The 17503-nt window shown below is 45.7% G+C and overlaps 1 protein-coding gene across 2 annotated transcripts in view; it reads left to right on the top strand.

The window, feature by feature from the left end:
• The window catches only part of CLVS2 (clavesin 2), a 54313-nt gene extending 39229 nt beyond the window's left edge, over window positions 1-15084 (top strand). For both annotated transcript variants that reach the window (XM_063124716.1, XM_063124715.1), the window contains 3 exons: window positions 852-962; window positions 12511-12731; window positions 14234-15084. In XM_063124716.1, coding sequence (XP_062980786.1) covers window positions 852-962; window positions 12511-12731; window positions 14234-14321 — 420 coding nt within the window. In that variant the 3' untranslated portion in view covers window positions 14322-15084. The remainder of the gene's footprint in view (window positions 1-851; window positions 963-12510; window positions 12732-14233) is intronic.
• Window positions 15085-17503: the final 2419 nt, after the last annotated feature.

The following is a 17503-nucleotide window of genomic DNA, read 5'->3' as shown; positions in this document are numbered from 1 at the left end:
TGTTGTCTGGCAAACAAAAAATGCCATCTCTTTATTAGAATTCTTAAGAAAGAACTACAGTCAGGAAATCGGACATTACACATATTGCTCTCCTGGAATGGAAGAGAGGAATTCCATTTTTTTTAGACACTACCTTAATAATGTTGGGAAGGCAGGGTGTTTTGTTTTTTTCCTTCAAAATTTTAAATAACCAATGGCTGCATTTTATCACAAAGATTTCAGCAAACAGACACGTAATGTCTTTAGTGTGATATTCCTGATCGAGCACTGGACTTAAAGTGGGAAGATCTGGATTCAAATTCCTGCTCAGCCATGTTTGTGCAATTCACAATGACCCGTTTCGCAGGTAGTTGGGGTTGCAGAGCAACGAATGAGCTTGCTGCCTCCTGCTCACTCACCACTTCTGTTTTGAATCAGCTTTCATAAACAAACCAGGAACACCCCCATTCCTGGGTTGTTTGGTGCAACATCCAAACCTGGGTTGCTGAGGAACAAACAACCCAGAGTTTTAACCTAAGGTTTGTTGTTGGGTTAAAATTCTGGGTTGTTCCCCCCAGAGTTCTGCGTTTGGATGCTGCATTAAACAACACAGGAATGGGAGTACCTGGGTTGTTAATGAAGTGGTGAGTGCATGGGATGCACTCTGGCACATCCCCAGCAATTCATGGATTACAAACCCAAGAATTGGCATCACATACGAACCAGGTCAATCTCTAGCCAAATCTACCCTACAAAGTTGTTGTAAGGATAAAATGGGATCACTTTATATGTGTTCTGGACTGTGTCTCAGAAGGAAGAGCAAGTTACAAATGTGATCCACTAACTGTATTTGTAATTATTTTCTCTCCTAGGACAGTTTTCCAGCTCGCTTTGGAGGAATTCATTTTGTCAATCAGCCATGGTACATCCATGCCCTCTACACAGTTATACGTCCCTTTTTAAAGGAAAAGACAAGGAAAAGGGTATTTTTTTCTCTTCTTTGTTAATATAGATTTGCAAATGTATAGTTTGTGGATAGATTCCCTTAAAAATAAGAAACAAAATATTATGTTTGTGATGCCTTATATGATAACGGTTTGTTTTTATCAAACACATATACACCCACCATCAAACTGTATGCTTGTTTTGTCATGCAAGATGGAGTCACCTTTTGATAATCCAGTCAGATGGATGTTAATTTCAAAGAACTTAGGTGCTTTGAAGAATTATAACGATCTTAAGAAGAAATGGAATTATACTTTATATGACAGATAAGACATTTATGCTAACAGATTTTAGAATCCAGATGATTACATAACAGAAGCTTAATAAAACTGACCTTAATAAAACTGACTAGTCATAGGAACACAGGAAGCTGCCATTTACTGTCTTAGTCACCCATAGTTTATTTAAACTAGGGGTGTGCACGGACTCCCCGCTCCGCTTCACTTGCAGATCCGCCATTTTCCGGAGCGGGTCGCTCCGCTCCGCCCCCGCTCCGCCCACTTCCGCTCCGCTCCGCTCGGAGCTCCGGATCCGGATCCGGAGCTCCGTTTTTGCCCCCCCATAGGGTTGCATTGAAAGCTAAAAAAGTAAACAACTTTTTTTCCGTTGAAGTTAGAAACCTCACATTTGGCACCATGACACCTCATGGGCGTATACACACACACGCCAAGTTTCAAGGCAATCCCATCATCCCCTGATTTTTGGCGAATTTTTGAAAATCGGGCACCCCATTCACACCCCTTGGGATAGCTCCGTCAATTTGCATGTTAGAAACCTCAAACTCGGCACCAGGGCAGCTTATCCATGTGTCCACATGCACGCCAAGTTGCAAGCAAATCACATCATCCCCTGATTTTTGGCGCGGCTCTACCCTCTAACGCACCACCCATAACCCTAATTCACACCCCTTTAGATAGCTCCGTCAATTTGCACGTTAGAAACCTCAAACTCAGCACCATGATAGCTTATCCACGTGTCCACATGCACGCCAAGTTGCAAGGCAATCCCATCATCCCCTGATTTTTGGGGAATTTATGAAAATCGGGCACCCCATTCACACCCCTTGGGATAGCTCCGTCAATTTGCATGTTAGAAACCTCAAACTCGGCACCATGAGAGCTTATCGATGTGTCCACATGCACGCCAAGTTGCAAGCAAATCCCATCATCCCCTGATTTTTGGCATGGCTTAACTCACCCCAAATTGTCCCATTCTACAACTACGTCAATTTGCATGTTTGAAACCCCAAAGTTGGCACCATGATAACTTATCCACGTGTCCACATGGACGCCAAGTTTCAAGGCAATCCCATCATCCCCTGATTTTTGGGGAATTTATGAAAATCGGGCACCCCATTCACACCCCTTGGGATAGCTCCGTCAATTTGCATGTTAGAAACCTCAAACTCGGCACCATGATAGCTTATCCATGTGTCCACATGCACGCCAAGTTGCAAGCAAATCCCATCATCCCCTGATTTTTGGCGCGGCTTAAACTTTTTAACTCACCCCAAATCAAGTCCCATTCTACAACTACGTCAATTTGCACGTCAGAAACCTATCCTTTGGTCCCATGACAGCTTACCCATGTGTCCCCATGGACACCAAGTTTCAAGGCAATCCCATCATCCCCTGATGTTAGGGGAACTTTTGAAATTTGAACACTCCAGTATGTCAGGGATTTAAAGTTGCAATTGCAGACAGCTCAATGGGGCCAGTTCCAAGGCAATCCCAACATGCCACGAGATAACCCTAAATCTTCTGGCACATTTGAAAAAGGGATTATTGAACTTGATAAAGTCTAAGTGAGCGCAGGAAGGACTTCTCCCCTTAGTCAAAGCAAGACACATACACCATCGCTGCAAGGCGGGAAGGGGAGAAGGGAGGGAAAGCAGGCAGGCAGCATGCATTGTAGTGCCGCAAGGATGGCTTGAGCACTAACGCATAGCAAACCAACCCGTAAGCGGGCGCAAGGAGCAAGTGAGGCAAAGATGGCTGGTTGTTTCTTTCTAAGCCAGCAGTTACGCCTTGAGGGGCACAGAGGAGGACGACTGGGAGCAAGCGTGCCGGAGGGTGCTGGGCACGAACCGCAAAGCCCATCTCCCAGGCACCAGGCGGGCAGAGCAGGCGAGGAGTCAGTCCTGGCAGATGCCCCACCACAGCAGCACCCCGGGGGAGGCGGGCAGGCAGGCATGGGTTGGCGGGCCCAGAAAAGCTGGTACCTTGCACAAGTAAGCCATAGATCTGTGGGGGAGTCAGTCCCAGCAGATCCAGCTACCTCACAAGGACGGCTCCCAGGCAGGCGGGCAGGCGCCTCCACTGTAGTGGCTGTGCTCAACTCGGCGGGCGCACTACAAGACGAGTTGAAGTGAGAGCTCACTTCTCAGGAAACGTAGTGGCTGTGCTACGGGAGATCGGTGGACTGCTGGAGCTTAGCTTTTTCTCTGAGGGGAAGTCCATGAGTTGAAGTGACAGCTTGCTTCTCAAAGACAGGGTTACAGCGGAAGAGGGGTGGGACGAGACCGGGGAGAGAAGCTCGACCAGTGACTACTACTAATCCCCACATCCTGGAGGACCACAGCATCCGCAGTAGTGGCTGTGGTGAAGTCAATGGCTGTCATGAGTTGAAGTGAGTGCTCACTTCTCAGGAGGAAACTTAAACTGTCCGTACACACTAAGTGGCTGTGGTATGGGCGATCGGTCGACTGCTGGAGTACCACCCGCACATAGGGGAAGTCCATGAGTCGAAGTGAAAGCTCACTTCTCAGATAACTTGAATTGCGAGACTGGGGAGAGACGCTCGACCAGCTGCTGCAACTAATCCTCCTCACCCACATCCTGGTGGAACAAAGCATCCACCGAGAAGTGGCTGTGGTGAAGTCAATGGCTGTCATGAGTTGAAGTGAGTGCTCACTTCTCAGGAAAATTAAACTGTCCGTACACACTAAGTGGCTGTGCTATGGGAGTTCGGTGGACTGTTGGAGTACCAGCCGCAATTGGGGAAGTGAATGAGTTTCAGTGAAAGGTTGCTTCTCAAAATCAGCACACAGATCAAGGACTCCATTTGATCCCCGAGCTATCTAAAGGGTGACCCGTGGACTGCTGGAGTTTTCCTCCGGTTCCCGGTGGCTGGGATGGGTCTCGGCTTCTCAAAGCCATGGCACTGCTGCATATGCAGTGCAGCTTCTCGAAAGAGAGCTGTCCCACGGAAAAACGGTGCATTACTGGAGCTTAGCTTTTTCTCAAAGGGGAAGTCAATGAGTTGAAGTGAAAGGTTGCTTCGGAAGTCTATGGCTTTCATGAGTTTCAGTGACAGCTTGCTTCTCAAAGAGGGCGTTACAGCGGAAGAGGGGTGGGACGAGACCAGGGAGAGGAGCTGGACCAGCTGCTGCGACTAATCCTCACCCACATCCTGGAGGACCACAGCATCCACAGTAGTGGCTGTGGTGAAGTCAATGGCTGTCATGAGTTGAAGTGAGTGCTCACTTCTCAGGAAAATTAAACTGTCCGTACACACTAAGTGGCTGTGGTATGGGCGATCGGTCGACTGCTGGAGTACCACCCGCACATAGGGGAAGTCCATGAGTCGAAGTGAAAGCTCACTTCTCAGATAACTTGAATTGCGAGACTGGGGAGAGACGCTCGACCAGCTGCTGCAACTAATCCTCCTCACCCACATCCTGGTGGAACAAAGCATCCACCGAGAAGTGGCTGTGGTGAAGTCAATGGCTGTCATGAGTCGAAGTGAGTGCTCACTTCTCAGGAGGAAACTTAAACTGTCCCTGTGCAGTCAGTGGTTGGGGAGAGAGGCACGGCCAGCTGCTGCAACTAATCCTCCTCACCCACATCCTGGTGGAACAAAGCATCCACCAGGAAGTGGCTGTGGTAAAGTCAATGGCTGTCATGAGTCGAAGTGAGTGCTCACTTCTCAGGAGGAAACTTAAACTGTCCCTGTGCAGTCAGTGGTTGGGGAGAGAGGCACGGCCAGCTGTGCCTCCACCGTAGGGGCTGTGCTCAAGTGTCTGAACTTGGAGTCGAAGTGAGAGCTCAAAATTGCTCCATATGAGACTGGGGAGAGAAGCTCGACCAGCGACTGCTACTTATCCCCACATCCTGGAGGACCACAGCATCCCACACAAAGTGGCTGTGGTGAAGTCAATGGCTGTCATGAGTTGAAGTGAGTGCTCACTTCTCAGGAAAATTAAACTGTCCGTACACACTAAGTGGCTGTGGTATGGGCGATCGGTGGACACCTGGAGTACCACCCGCACATAGGGGAAGTGAATGAGTTTCAGTGAAAGGTTGCTTCTCAAAATCAGCACACAGATCAAGGACTCCATTTGATCCCCGAGCTATCTAAAGGGCGACCCGTGGACTGCTGGAGTGTAACCTCCCTCACCCTCAATTGGGGAAGTGAATGAGTTTCAGTGAAAGGTTGCTTCTCAAAATCAGCACACTGATGGAGTCACCCAGAGGTCCACAGCCTCTATGTAGTGGCTGTGCTGAAGTCAATGACTTCCATGAGTTCAAGTGAAAGGTTGCTTCTCAAAGGCGAGGACTCGCCTGTTTGCTTCTCAAAAAACCATACTTCTGGATCAGGGAGTACGTCTTCCACTCCCAGGGCACTCCAAAGGGCGACCCGTGGACTGCTGGAGAGAGGCAGCCTGGCTAGTGGTGGTGGTGCCAGGCATTGCCTTGCCCCCTGCTTGCACCTCACCTAAACGTGCAGTCAATCATGGACAAACGGTTGTAAACCGCCCAGAGAGCTTCGGCTGTGGGGCGGTATATAAATGTAATTAAATAAATAAATAAATAAATAAATGGAGTCTTTTGGAACTGGGTGGAAAACTATCCGGATGAGTTGACTAAGCTGTACCGGACGCCACAGAAATGAAATGAACTCAAGTGCGGTGCTTTGCCCTCACATTCAGTCACACACACGCACGGTGACTAACTCTGCCTAGTGCCTACAGAGAAAAAACCAGCCTGCCTGAACTGTAGTGTGCCTGCCAACTCAAGGAGGGGTGGAATTAAAGGGAGCCTGCCTGTCACTCCCACGAGGGCTTGAGGGTGGGGTATCCCAGCAGGGGGAGATTGCCCTTCAGAAAGACCAGCTGCTCCACCAAGTCCGGCTCCAAGCGAGAGCGGTGAGGGGTCACTATGTCGCCCGCCATAGAGAACACCCTCTCGCTTGGAACACTGGTGGGTGGGCAGCTGAGTCGATCCATGGCCACCCGCGCCAGGTCCGGCCAAATCTGAAAACGGGATGACCAGTAGGCCAGGGGGTCCATGGAGGAGTCCTCGATGGGCTCTGACAGGTAACGCTGCACGGTGGTTGCAGCGTCATCCTGGCTGGTGGCTGGGGAGGGTCTCTGCCCAAACACGGTGTGCAGAGCCTCTTCCCAATACCCCTCGCCTGTGCTGCTGCTGGGAGGGATGCACGTGAGGCTGCTGCTGGTGCTGCTGGTGCTGCTGCGGGGAGGGGTGGCCTGCTCCTCTGCCTCACTCTGCCCCACCCTCTTGGCCCATGCCGCCCGCACTTCGCCCACCAGCGTTTCCACCCAGTGCTGCCTGCTATTTGGCCCACAAAGCCCATCCTTCACACGAGGGTCGCACATGGCTGCCAACATGTGGACCCTGTCGGTTTGGATGGGCTCCAGCCTCCGCGTCACGCCGTCCCTCAGCCTAGTCACCGCTTCGCGGACCTCGGGCTCGAAGCGCCTGCCGGTGACGGGATCCCTGTACTCCAGAAAGTCGCCCATCTGTTTCTGGAGATGCCTGCATACAGGGATTACCTGGCTGAGGAGGGCAGAGCTTTTGCTCAGGGTCTCGGTGGCGTTCAGGAACGGCTTGAGGACCGCCACCAGCTGGGACATGGCGTCCCACTGCTGCTTGCCCAGGTGGTGGACGCCCATGTCCCTGACCCTGAACAAGTCGTGGATGGCACGCTGTTGCTCCACCATCCGCTCCAGCATCAGGTAGGTGGAGTTCCAGCGTGTCACCACATCCTGCACTAGCCTGTGCTGCGGGAGATTCAACTCCTCCTGCTTCTCCCGCAGCAAGCGACTGCCCTTGACGCTGTGGTGGAAATGGCCTGCCACCTTTCTGCAGCTCTCCAGGAGGTTACGGATCCCGGACAGGGGACCGAGGTTGGGCTTGCTGCTGCCCATCCCAAGGCCATCCCTCACCACCAGGTTCAAGACGTGCGCGATGCAGCGGACGCCCTCGAATCCGCCATTGCGCACCGCCTTCACCATGTTGGCTCCCCCGTCCGTGACCATGTAACCGCGGGTGACCTTCTACCCAGCTAGCCACCCATCCACCATGCGGTTCATGGCCTCCGTAATCTCCCCTGCCGTGTGGGACTGGTCCATCACTTGCGTGTGGAGGAGGGCCCAGCAGTAGCCCTCCTTGCCAGTCCCTGTAGTGCTGGATCCTTCCTGCCCCACGGCTGCCCACCAGTGTGCCGTCAGGGACAGGTAAGCGTGCACTCCGCCCTCGCTGGACCAAATGTCCGAGGTGAAGTGCACCATCCGTGCCTCTGCCTGGCACAGACGACCCAGCACTAACTCCCTGCAGGAACGGTACAGGGAAGGCACCACCCGCCTGCTCAGGGTGGTGCGACACGGCAGCTTGTAGTATGGCACCACAAGCGCCATCAGCCTCTTGAAGCCTGCGTTGTCGACGAGGCTGAATGGCTGGTCGTCCAACGCCACCATCTCACCGATTGACGTGGTGATCTGGGAGGGCGTTGGAAAACGCCATCTTGTGGTTCCATACTTCCCCCACCCCATTTCCGGCAGGGTTGCCTGCCTAACCCTTGTGGGGATGGGAGATGGAGAGCTGAGACTGGAAGTGCCAGCAGCAGCAGCAGCAGCAGCAGCAGCAGCCGCCTTCGGCTTTCCCCTGGAACCAGTCGCCTTGCCCGCCTCTTTCCCCAGCAAGACCGACTGGTGCTGCCTCTTAAGATGCATCTTCATGCTGCTGGTTCCATAATGCCCTGTCGATGAACCCCTGCTTAGGCTGAGTTTGCAGTGGCGACAGACAGCAAAGCGGGGATCCGCTCCCAACTCAAAGTGGTCCCACACGATGCTTGTCTTTCGTTTCCGTGGTGACACCACCAATTGCCCGCCTGAGCTCTCTGGTGTTGCCACAGAAACAGGGGTGTGGGATGAGACTGGGGAGAGAGCCTCGGCCTGCTGCTGCTCCTTCTCAGCCCCCACATCCTGGAGGCCCACCGCCTCCTCCTCCTCCTCCCCCCCCTCCACTGTGCTGAGGACCTCGTCTAGGTCCATCAGCGGGCTCGTGGGCTGAAAGGAGAATGAAGGAGTTGGGGATACTCCTCCTCCTCTAATGGCACTGCTGCCACGTGCCTCTTGCAAACGGGCACTTTTCCCATTCCCACCCTCAAAAAGAGAACGCCGGGCACAAGTTGCAGAAGAGAGTGGCTCTGCCTGCTGCTTGTCCTGCTTCTGTTTTGGAGCAGTCAGCCAAGGAGTTGCCCGTTTGAGTTTCACAGGAGGAGAGGAAGCCTGCTTACTGCTGGCAGACTGAGCCTTGCTGCTTTCAGCACGCCTGCTTCCTCTTTTCATGATGACTAACAAAATATTAATACTACTAATACTATGTATAAGGTACTACTAAGAATATGTATAAGAAGAATATAATATGTTTAAATGTAGGGAAATGGGACAAGAACAATAAAATATACTACTACTAATATGTATGAGAATATACAAATATATATATATATCTACTACTAAGAATATCTACAAGAATATAATAATATGTTTAAGAATATTACTAATAAATGTAGGGAAATGGGACAAGAAATGGGACAACCACTACTATAACAAGAACAAAATATGAATACTACTACTAATATGTATGAGAATGTATACTAATAGACTACTAAGACTATGTCAAAGAATATAATATAATATGTTTAAGAATAGGGAAATGGTGTGCGTATGCTTTCCCCAAAATGCTCAATCTGTGGCTGCCTGTTGAACTTGACAAAAGCAGCCCACTCTGTCCAAGTTACACAGAGAAGAAAAAGAGAATCCAATTTTTTTGGTATATTATTTGGTATATAGAAGATAGAAGGAAACACAATCAGGATTTAAGAGAGGGGAGGGGGGAAAAGAACCAACCACTACTATAACAAGAACAAAATATGAATACTACTACTAATATGTATGAGAATGTATACTAATAGACTACTAAGACTATGTCAAAGAATATAATATAATATGTTTAAGAATAGGGAAATGGTGTGCGTATGCTTTCCCCAAAATGCTCAATCTGTGGCTGCACAAAAGCAGCCCACTCTGTCCAAGTTACACAGAGAAGAAAAAGAGAATCCAATTTTTTTGGTATATTTGGTATATAGAAGATAGAAGGAAACACAATCAGGATTTAAGAGAGGGGAGGGGAGAAAAGAACCAACCACTACTATAACAAGAACAAAATATGAATACTACTACTAATATGTATGAGAATGTATACTAATAGACTACTAAGACTATGTCAAAGAATATAATATAATATGTTTAAGAATAGGGAAATGGTGTGCGTATGCTTTCCCCAAAATGCTCAATCTGTGGCTGCACAAAAGCAGCCCACTCTGTCCAAGTTACACAGAGAAGAAAAAGAGAATCCAATTTTTTTGGTATATTTGGTATATAGAAGATAGAAGGAAACACAATCAGGATTTAAGAGAGGGGAGGGGGGAAAAGAACCAACCACTACTATAACAAGAACAAAATATGAATACTATACTACTAATATAATATCTATGAGAATATATACTAATAGACTATGTGAAAGAATATAATAAAATATGTTTAAGAATATAAATGTAGGGAAATGGGACAAAAAGTGTGTGTATGCTTTCAAAAAGAAAGCTTTCACAAAAGCAGAACAGTCAGGCTTTAATACAGGGAAGGGGGGGGGCAACCAACCCAAACACACACTCCAAAATTCAAAAATAAAGTTTATATTAAATCAAAGTAAGGGGAAAACACAGGGCAAACTAAGCTACAAGTCAGAAAGAAGCAAACAAACACACACACGCGCCAAACTAAACCTATCCTAATCTATCTCCAAAGTCCAAAGCAGGAGCACTAACTAACTAAGTGTTCCCTCCACGAACGCCAACCCACAAAGAGACACAAAACAGAAAGTTCTCAGGGTGGGTCTGCCTTAGTCCCCCCTCCAACGCTGGGATTGGAGGAGGATGCTTTCTGAGGAGATCAATTCTCATCAGGATTGGGAGTTGAATGTGCCTGTCATCGCTTCCAAAAAAATAAAAAAATAAATAAAAAAAACCCAAACCCCGATTTTTTAAAAAATATTGCACGTGAACCACAGCACGCAGAAAGTTGAGAGTGGTCTCAAAATGACCCCCATCCACGACTCTCTGTGCACAAGAATTTTCAGAACGATAGCTTAACCCCCCCCCCAGTTATCCCCGATTCTTTCCCTCAATGCAATCCTATGGGCGAAAAGCCGAAACGCAGTTTGAGCCGCGCGGTTGACCCGATTTTCAAAAAAATATAGCACGCGACACGGACAACGCAGAGAGGTGAGAGTGGTCTCAAAATGACCCCCATCCACGACTCTCTGTGCACAAGAATTTCCAGAAAGATAGCTTCAAAAACAACGTAGTTATGCGCGATTATTTGCCGCAATGCAATCCTATGGCGAAATGTTTTCAAGATGGCGACCGGAGCGCTCCGCCTGAACTCGGAGCTCCGAAAAATGGTCGCTTCTCTTCGCCTTGCTTCTAGGGGGTCCGCGGTCCGCTCCTACTCCGCCTCTGGGTAAGGCGGAGCAGGCCAATCCGCTACTGCTTCTACGCTCCTAATCGGAGCGGAGCACATCCCTAATTTAAACCATGGTTTGTTGCCCTACCTAGGGTTTGTCTAGCAGAGCTTTAAAGAAACCATAGTTTATTTTCTTAATCCCTGATTTGTTTATTTCCCTTCTTCTTCCCGGATTTGGATAACACAACAAATTGCTTGAATATTCAAAAGTGTCCTGGCATGCACTGCTACTCATAAATAAGCCACAGTGCAACACAGTGTTTTTAAGCTGTCTTTGAAAATACTGTGAAATTTCAAAAACAGCTTGAAATGGAGAGTTAAGTAGGTCTACTGTTTGGAAGAAAATAAAAGAAAGCATCACTATACACACTGAAGCCCTTGGGGCTATTTAAAAAGGCTTGCTAGATGGCAGCCATTGACATGTAAGCAAACTGTGAGATGCAGATGCATTACCAGGCACTCTTGTAGTTATGCTGATTAGAATTGTATGAATGAAGAACATGTAATTTCCATGACATACAACACAGATCCCACTCTGAAGGATTCTGCTGGGGTACCATGGTTAGTTTTAGGTTTTGGAAAACTAGAGATGTTGTGTTCTCTAAGTCTCTCTCTCTCTCTCTCTCTCTCTCTCTCAACAATGTAGTGTTCCTCAGTTATATATTAGATTTTTTTAATTTGATTTTTAGTCTGGCAAATAGTCATGGGGGGATTTCAGAGCACTTATGAAACTATGATTGTTGATTCTTTTAAAATTAAAGACACACACTGAAAAACAATCTTTTTGAATTTATTGGTAGTCTGTCTTCAGCTTCTACCACAAACCTGCATGAAATTTATTACAATATGAGATGTATTGGAACTTACCTGAATTTTAAAATTCAGTCCACTGGGTTGTATATAGTGCTATGTGAATGAAGTCCACATATGCAAGGAAGCCTGTTTGCAACATCCTGCTCACACACACTCATCTAATTTTGGGGAGTATTCAACCCCCCTCCAGTATTCAATCTCCCCTTTGTACCACATCTCAGGCCTTACCTGAGAGTCCCTGATCATCAGGAGAGGCTTTGGAGGGGAGAGAGGTGGGGGTGGGAAAGCCCCTTTTCACAAATGGACTTCTGCTCATCCAATATTGGATACAGCCCAATATGGATGGTTTCTAATGAATTAGGAACTTCAAATAGTCTAACAATGCAACATGCCCAGGAGCTTAGCAGAGCTACACCACACTCTGGGCATTCCCAAGGACATGTGTGCATCGGTGGGATTTTTGAGTTGTCTTCTTTGAGCAACAAATGCAACCACGTGTCATATTGGAAAGTGCTTTCCAATAAGTGCCTCCATAGTTTTAAAAGCCAGTTTGCCTTGTGGTGTGGGTTGGGGGGATGCTGCCATTTGAGAAGCAAAAGCTCAGAGCTCCTTGGATCCATAGAACACATTATAAAGTTTGTTGGATCCCAAATATTGTCTGGATGCTATAGCAGAGTCTTTCCCTTAACACCACCAATTGCATTTTATTTGTCTTCTGATGTATTTAAAGCTCCTTATTTGCTGGATTGTTGAGTACAAAACCTTTCATTGCAAGGACTTTGCCTCTAGCTGGGCTCTTCAAGTCTTAAAAATATTTTCTGCTACAGATACTGTCTGTTTTACTGAAGGTGTGGCTTTGTAATGTTTTCTGATTAATGTTTAAACAGATATTTCTCCATGGAAATAACCTCAACAGCCTGCACCAGTTGATTCATCCTGAGATTTTGCCTTCTGAATTTGGAGGAATGCTGCCGCCTTATGATATGGGCACATGGGCAAGAACGCTGCTAGATCATGAATATGACGATGACAGCGAATATAGTGTGGACTCCTACAACACTTCTGCAAAAGAAGTTGAAAAGGACCTGTCTCCCAAATCCATGAAGAGGTAGATTAGCTTGGCTTTGTAGCTAAAGGTAGCCAGTGGAGTTGCATCCACACGGGACGGCTGCCAACCACTTTTGTCGTTGTTCAGATGGATTAAGCTTTTCAGTTTAATTTGGCTAGCAGTCATGTTAATCTTAAAAAAGCTAGCAAATAATTTGTCTTAGCCAAGAACTATTCTGCTCCAAGGCTTTGGGCAACACCACTTTGGATGCCCATTAACATTCCTTTTGAAAAGGTCAGATAGGGCCTCCAAGTTGCATATGATGCTAATGGGAAAACACTGTTAGCCATGCGCTGAAATCATTGTACTACCAGCAGCTTCCAGCTGGCATGAGTTTTATGAAACCCAAGCCCTTTTCTTCTTTACAACGAGGAGACTTTACGTTATAGCTTAGTGCTGATGAATAAAGACCGTTCTTTGGCTTTAGCAATAGCTACCAAAACTTGGTTTTGATAAGTTCCATGGGATTTGGGGTGGGGGTGAGGGTGGGGGTTACCTGATAAAATTGCTATGCTTCTACCGTCAATATTTGTCCTCTTAAATCCATACCAGAATCCCTTTACTAACTGTTCCATCCTGCAACCCAATGTTACCAAGCTTGTTCATCTCTGCTTTCAGAGTGGGGGAAGGCAGGGGAAATTGTAATGGGAATTGGAAGCTGGTGAATGAGAGGCAGCAGGCGGGTGGGTGGGGAGGGGAGAAGAAACAATGAGTTTTACTAGACCTTTCTTATGATTTTTCCAAAACACAGGAAGGAAGAGTTAGACTTTTTAGCATCAGAGTAAATTCAAAAAGAAAGTAGAATGAAAATACTTTCTTTGTCCATATCAAGGCAATAGCAGGCAGAACCCACTGAAAGCTGGATCCCAGAAAATGCAGGGCACTCAGAGCCAGGATTCCAGGGGCAGTCCGGCTATGTTTATTGCTGCAGACCCTCTCCTGGAACCACTTGGAGTTCAGGGGTTCAAAGGTTCAAGACCGGGCAGGCACCTGCCTGGGAGTTCCATGGGCTAATCAGGCAGAGTGACTGCCAAGAAGGCTACTTCTGAAATCACACCAAAATGGGAGTTGTAATCCAACATATTTAGAAAGCACCGGCTTGGGGAAGGCTGCTTTAGAGCGGTTGTCATTGTGGTGCTTAGATCCATAGTTGTGCTTCTTAAATCCATGGGAGGGACTGTAGCTCAGTGTGATAGAGTCCCTGCTTTACACGTGGAAAGTCCAAGTTTCAAATCCCAGCATCTCCAGGTAGTGTTAGGAAAGAATCTTTCTTGAAACCCTAGATAACCTCTGCCAATCATTGTCAGCAATACTGGGTTAGATGAACCAACTCTGACTCAGTAGAAGGCAGCTTCCTGTGTTCCCGTGTTGATTTTACAGTGACAAATATTCCTCAGGCAAATTTTCTGGTTGAAGGCCTGCTAGTTTTAAAAATGCTAGAACCTACCATCTTTTCTCTTGAAGTGATCCATATCTGGCCTTTGTTTTTAATCCCTTTTCAGGTCTCAGTCAGTCGTGGACCCTGGAGTGTTAAAGCGTATGGATAAAAATGAAGAAGAAAACATGCAGCCATTGCTTTCACTTGACTAACAATGTCTGAGCATCGAACATGAATCGGGGTGGAAGGTATTGCCTTTCAGCAACAAGCAAACCACTGGGAGAGAATGTACCAGCTGGAATCCTATTTTTCATGTTAATGTAGCATAATGTAATGAGGCAGCAGGTTTTGCCAGTCATCCTGTAACATGGATGCCCTGGGCTGGAAAACAGGGTGGAGGGGGGTGGGATGAAAAGGAGAACGATATCAATAATATATTCTGTAAGTGCCAACCTGTCTGTAAATAGAGTCTATTCCTTCTCTTGGCATTTGTAAGTAATGGTAGGGATGTAGAATAGAAAAAATAAGAGTGACTATTAAAATGTGCCAGTTGAATGCACTGTAAAAGAACTGAAAGCACTCATACAAACAAAACATCAGCCGTAAGTAACTTTCATCATTTTTATACAAAGCCATATACAGCTTTCATACTGACTGCTTCATTTTCTTTCTGCAGGTTTTATTTAAAAAGGGAACATAGGATCCTGTAGACATAACTGGTGTGATATTTCCTGTTTTATAAGATTGTATTTCTCAGACATTGCTATGGTTCATAAGTGAGGCTGGATTATGCTTTGCATTACAAGAGGAAAGAAGACCTCGTAGAAACAGGAAGCTAAGCACCATTCTTTAGTGTATCTGATTTGTTTATGAGGCATCTGATTTTTAGTACTTTCACACAAAGTCTGGGGTTTGAGTGCAGTCTGGGTTTGGGTCCTGAGCATAAGATGGGCTTCAAAACATTTGCCTCACATTGGGTCCTTTGGTGGAACATACTCAGTAATGCTCAGCATTCCGCTCCTAATACTTTGCAGCAACAGACTGATGCATAATTTCTAAATCTTACAAAAAAACTGAAGTCTGAATACATATCTATATATTTTTACCAGTCTCTACATATAAAGTGTCATTGGTAGATAAGTATATTTAATCAAGGATTTATAAAAAAAACTAAAAAAAATCATACCTATTTGGTGTGCTTAGAGTTTATTATAGATTGTATATTAAGGCAATGTCATTGTTAACATAGTAAAAGATTAAGTACAACATCCTACTTTGAGCAAAATAAAATTGTCCTAAGTATGGGTGAAGTACAACACCATGCTGAAATCACCTTTTGTTCTGTGATGTAACTGTGTAGATGAAATATGTGCCATATTAGACAGAAAATACATTTTTACCTCAAAAGACCAAACAGGCCCCAAAAGGGGACTGAACATGGTCATCTGTAGTTTAGGGGATATATTTTCATCTTTGATGTGTGCTGATATGCATGTGTATTTCTGCTGTACATCAAGACAAAAATGTGCCCTACAACTATCTAGACCTCTTTCATCAGAATTTAATAGGAATGATCAGGAATGACAAGATCTTTTGCTTGCAACCCCCACCCCCAAATGTTACTACTAAACTCTTAAGGGCTCTATTGGAATCAATTAGGAGACATGCAAGATGGGTAGAACCAGAGTTCATGCTGGGACAGATTATGACCCTATTGAGAATCTTCAGAGATCTTCAGTTTCAAGAAGGTAAAATAGCTTGTTTGTGTTAATCACTTTTGTACTATTTAGAGATCACCTGCTAATGACTCTTGAAAGAAGAAATTACAGTGCTTCACATGTAATGACAGCCCAGAGTATGAGTTGAGTGTGGGCTGTTATTTTTTTGTATTGTGAGTTGTTACGTGAGAACCCTGTGCTATGATTTAACTATTGGTTGTTAACCATGAACAAGCTAGTAAGAGAACCTGTAGTTTGTTGTTGAGTTGTGAAGTCTAGGTTGTTCATGGTTAACCTATAGTTAAACCATAATGCATAATGCATGATTTGCATGTAATGATAATCCACGATTCTAAAACAACCCACGATTCAATGACAATCTATACTCAACCCATACTTTGGGTTGTCATTATGTGCAAACTAGGTCTAACTGTACTGTCTCTGTAATTCAGATACTAACTATGTCCAGACATAATAAGCCTCCCACTGAAGACTATTGTTAAAATAATGTGAGGTTGTAGTATATTTTAGACCATTTTATGTGGATCTGATCACTCAGTTAAGAGATTCATATTTGCTTTCATTTCTATTTACCTTGTTTCAATTTTAATTGTTGCATTCTTTGAATGCTAGAGCATTAGCTTGCTTACATTATTAAATCATTCATCATTTCAGTAGCATTAGAGGCCACATCCAACAATCCAGACTGTTGATTGTACAATGGTACTTCCCTTTCCTCTCCTCGCCCCTGTTCCAATATGCTCCAGAGGATCCTGTAACACTCTGGAAAAGATTTGGAGGGGGGGCAGGGGAGAAAGGGGGAATCTGTTCCATCAATTGTGCCCATAATGCTGGCAGATGGATGCCACTGAATAAAACCCACCCTATGTGTTAAGTAGGCAAAACTTCACAGTGGGAACATTTTGATCAATGCATCAATGGAAACTGATCAGTTATTGACAGGAATGACATGTAATTGGCAAGACCTATGCTGAACACATCTAGAAATCTTCAGTTCAAGGCAGTGACATTAAACCCATCTTGTATTGTGATGTGTGCCAGATTCCTTATGCCCATTTTACAGAGTACCCAGCAGCAAACTAAGAGTTGTCATTGAGTGAATTCTTAATAGGCAGCCATAGCCAATCTAGGCTGTCCTATCACGTGCCTGTATGATACATGTTTCCAAACACATTGTCAAATTCATACTTTACATTTTTAGGTGTGCTCTGAAAAAAAATATCCTTGCAAGAGCCAATTACATAACGTCTAGTTTGGCCTTAAACATCTCATCTAGTTTGGCCCTCAATGAATGATAAGCAGCCTAATAATACTTAGCATGTACTGTTTTTAGAAATACAGTGATAGTACCTTCAATGTGCTGCTATATGAACAACTCTAATGCTTTCGGCAACATCAGTGATAAGAGCAATGCATGTCTCTGCTTAGCACATGGGACTCCACATCCATTACCAGGGAGTGATTGAAATGTTATTTCTACATTGAAGTTTCCTTAGAAGTCTCCTATATAGCACGGAAACCTTTTTGCATGGCCTCATTGGAATGCAAAAGTGGTTGGACAGTTGGCATCCTTATGCCATGAGTTGATAGAGTTACAAAATTTGGAAGTGTTACCTTCTGTTGGGACAAAATGGCAGCTCATTCTCAACTATATA

Source organism: Elgaria multicarinata, chromosome 4 (genome assembly GCF_023053635.1).
Source record: "Elgaria multicarinata webbii isolate HBS135686 ecotype San Diego chromosome 4, rElgMul1.1.pri, whole genome shotgun sequence".
Classification (NCBI taxonomy): Eukaryota; Metazoa; Chordata; class Lepidosauria; order Squamata; family Anguidae; genus Elgaria; species Elgaria multicarinata.
This window is presented reverse-complemented; position numbering and strand designations above follow the sequence as displayed.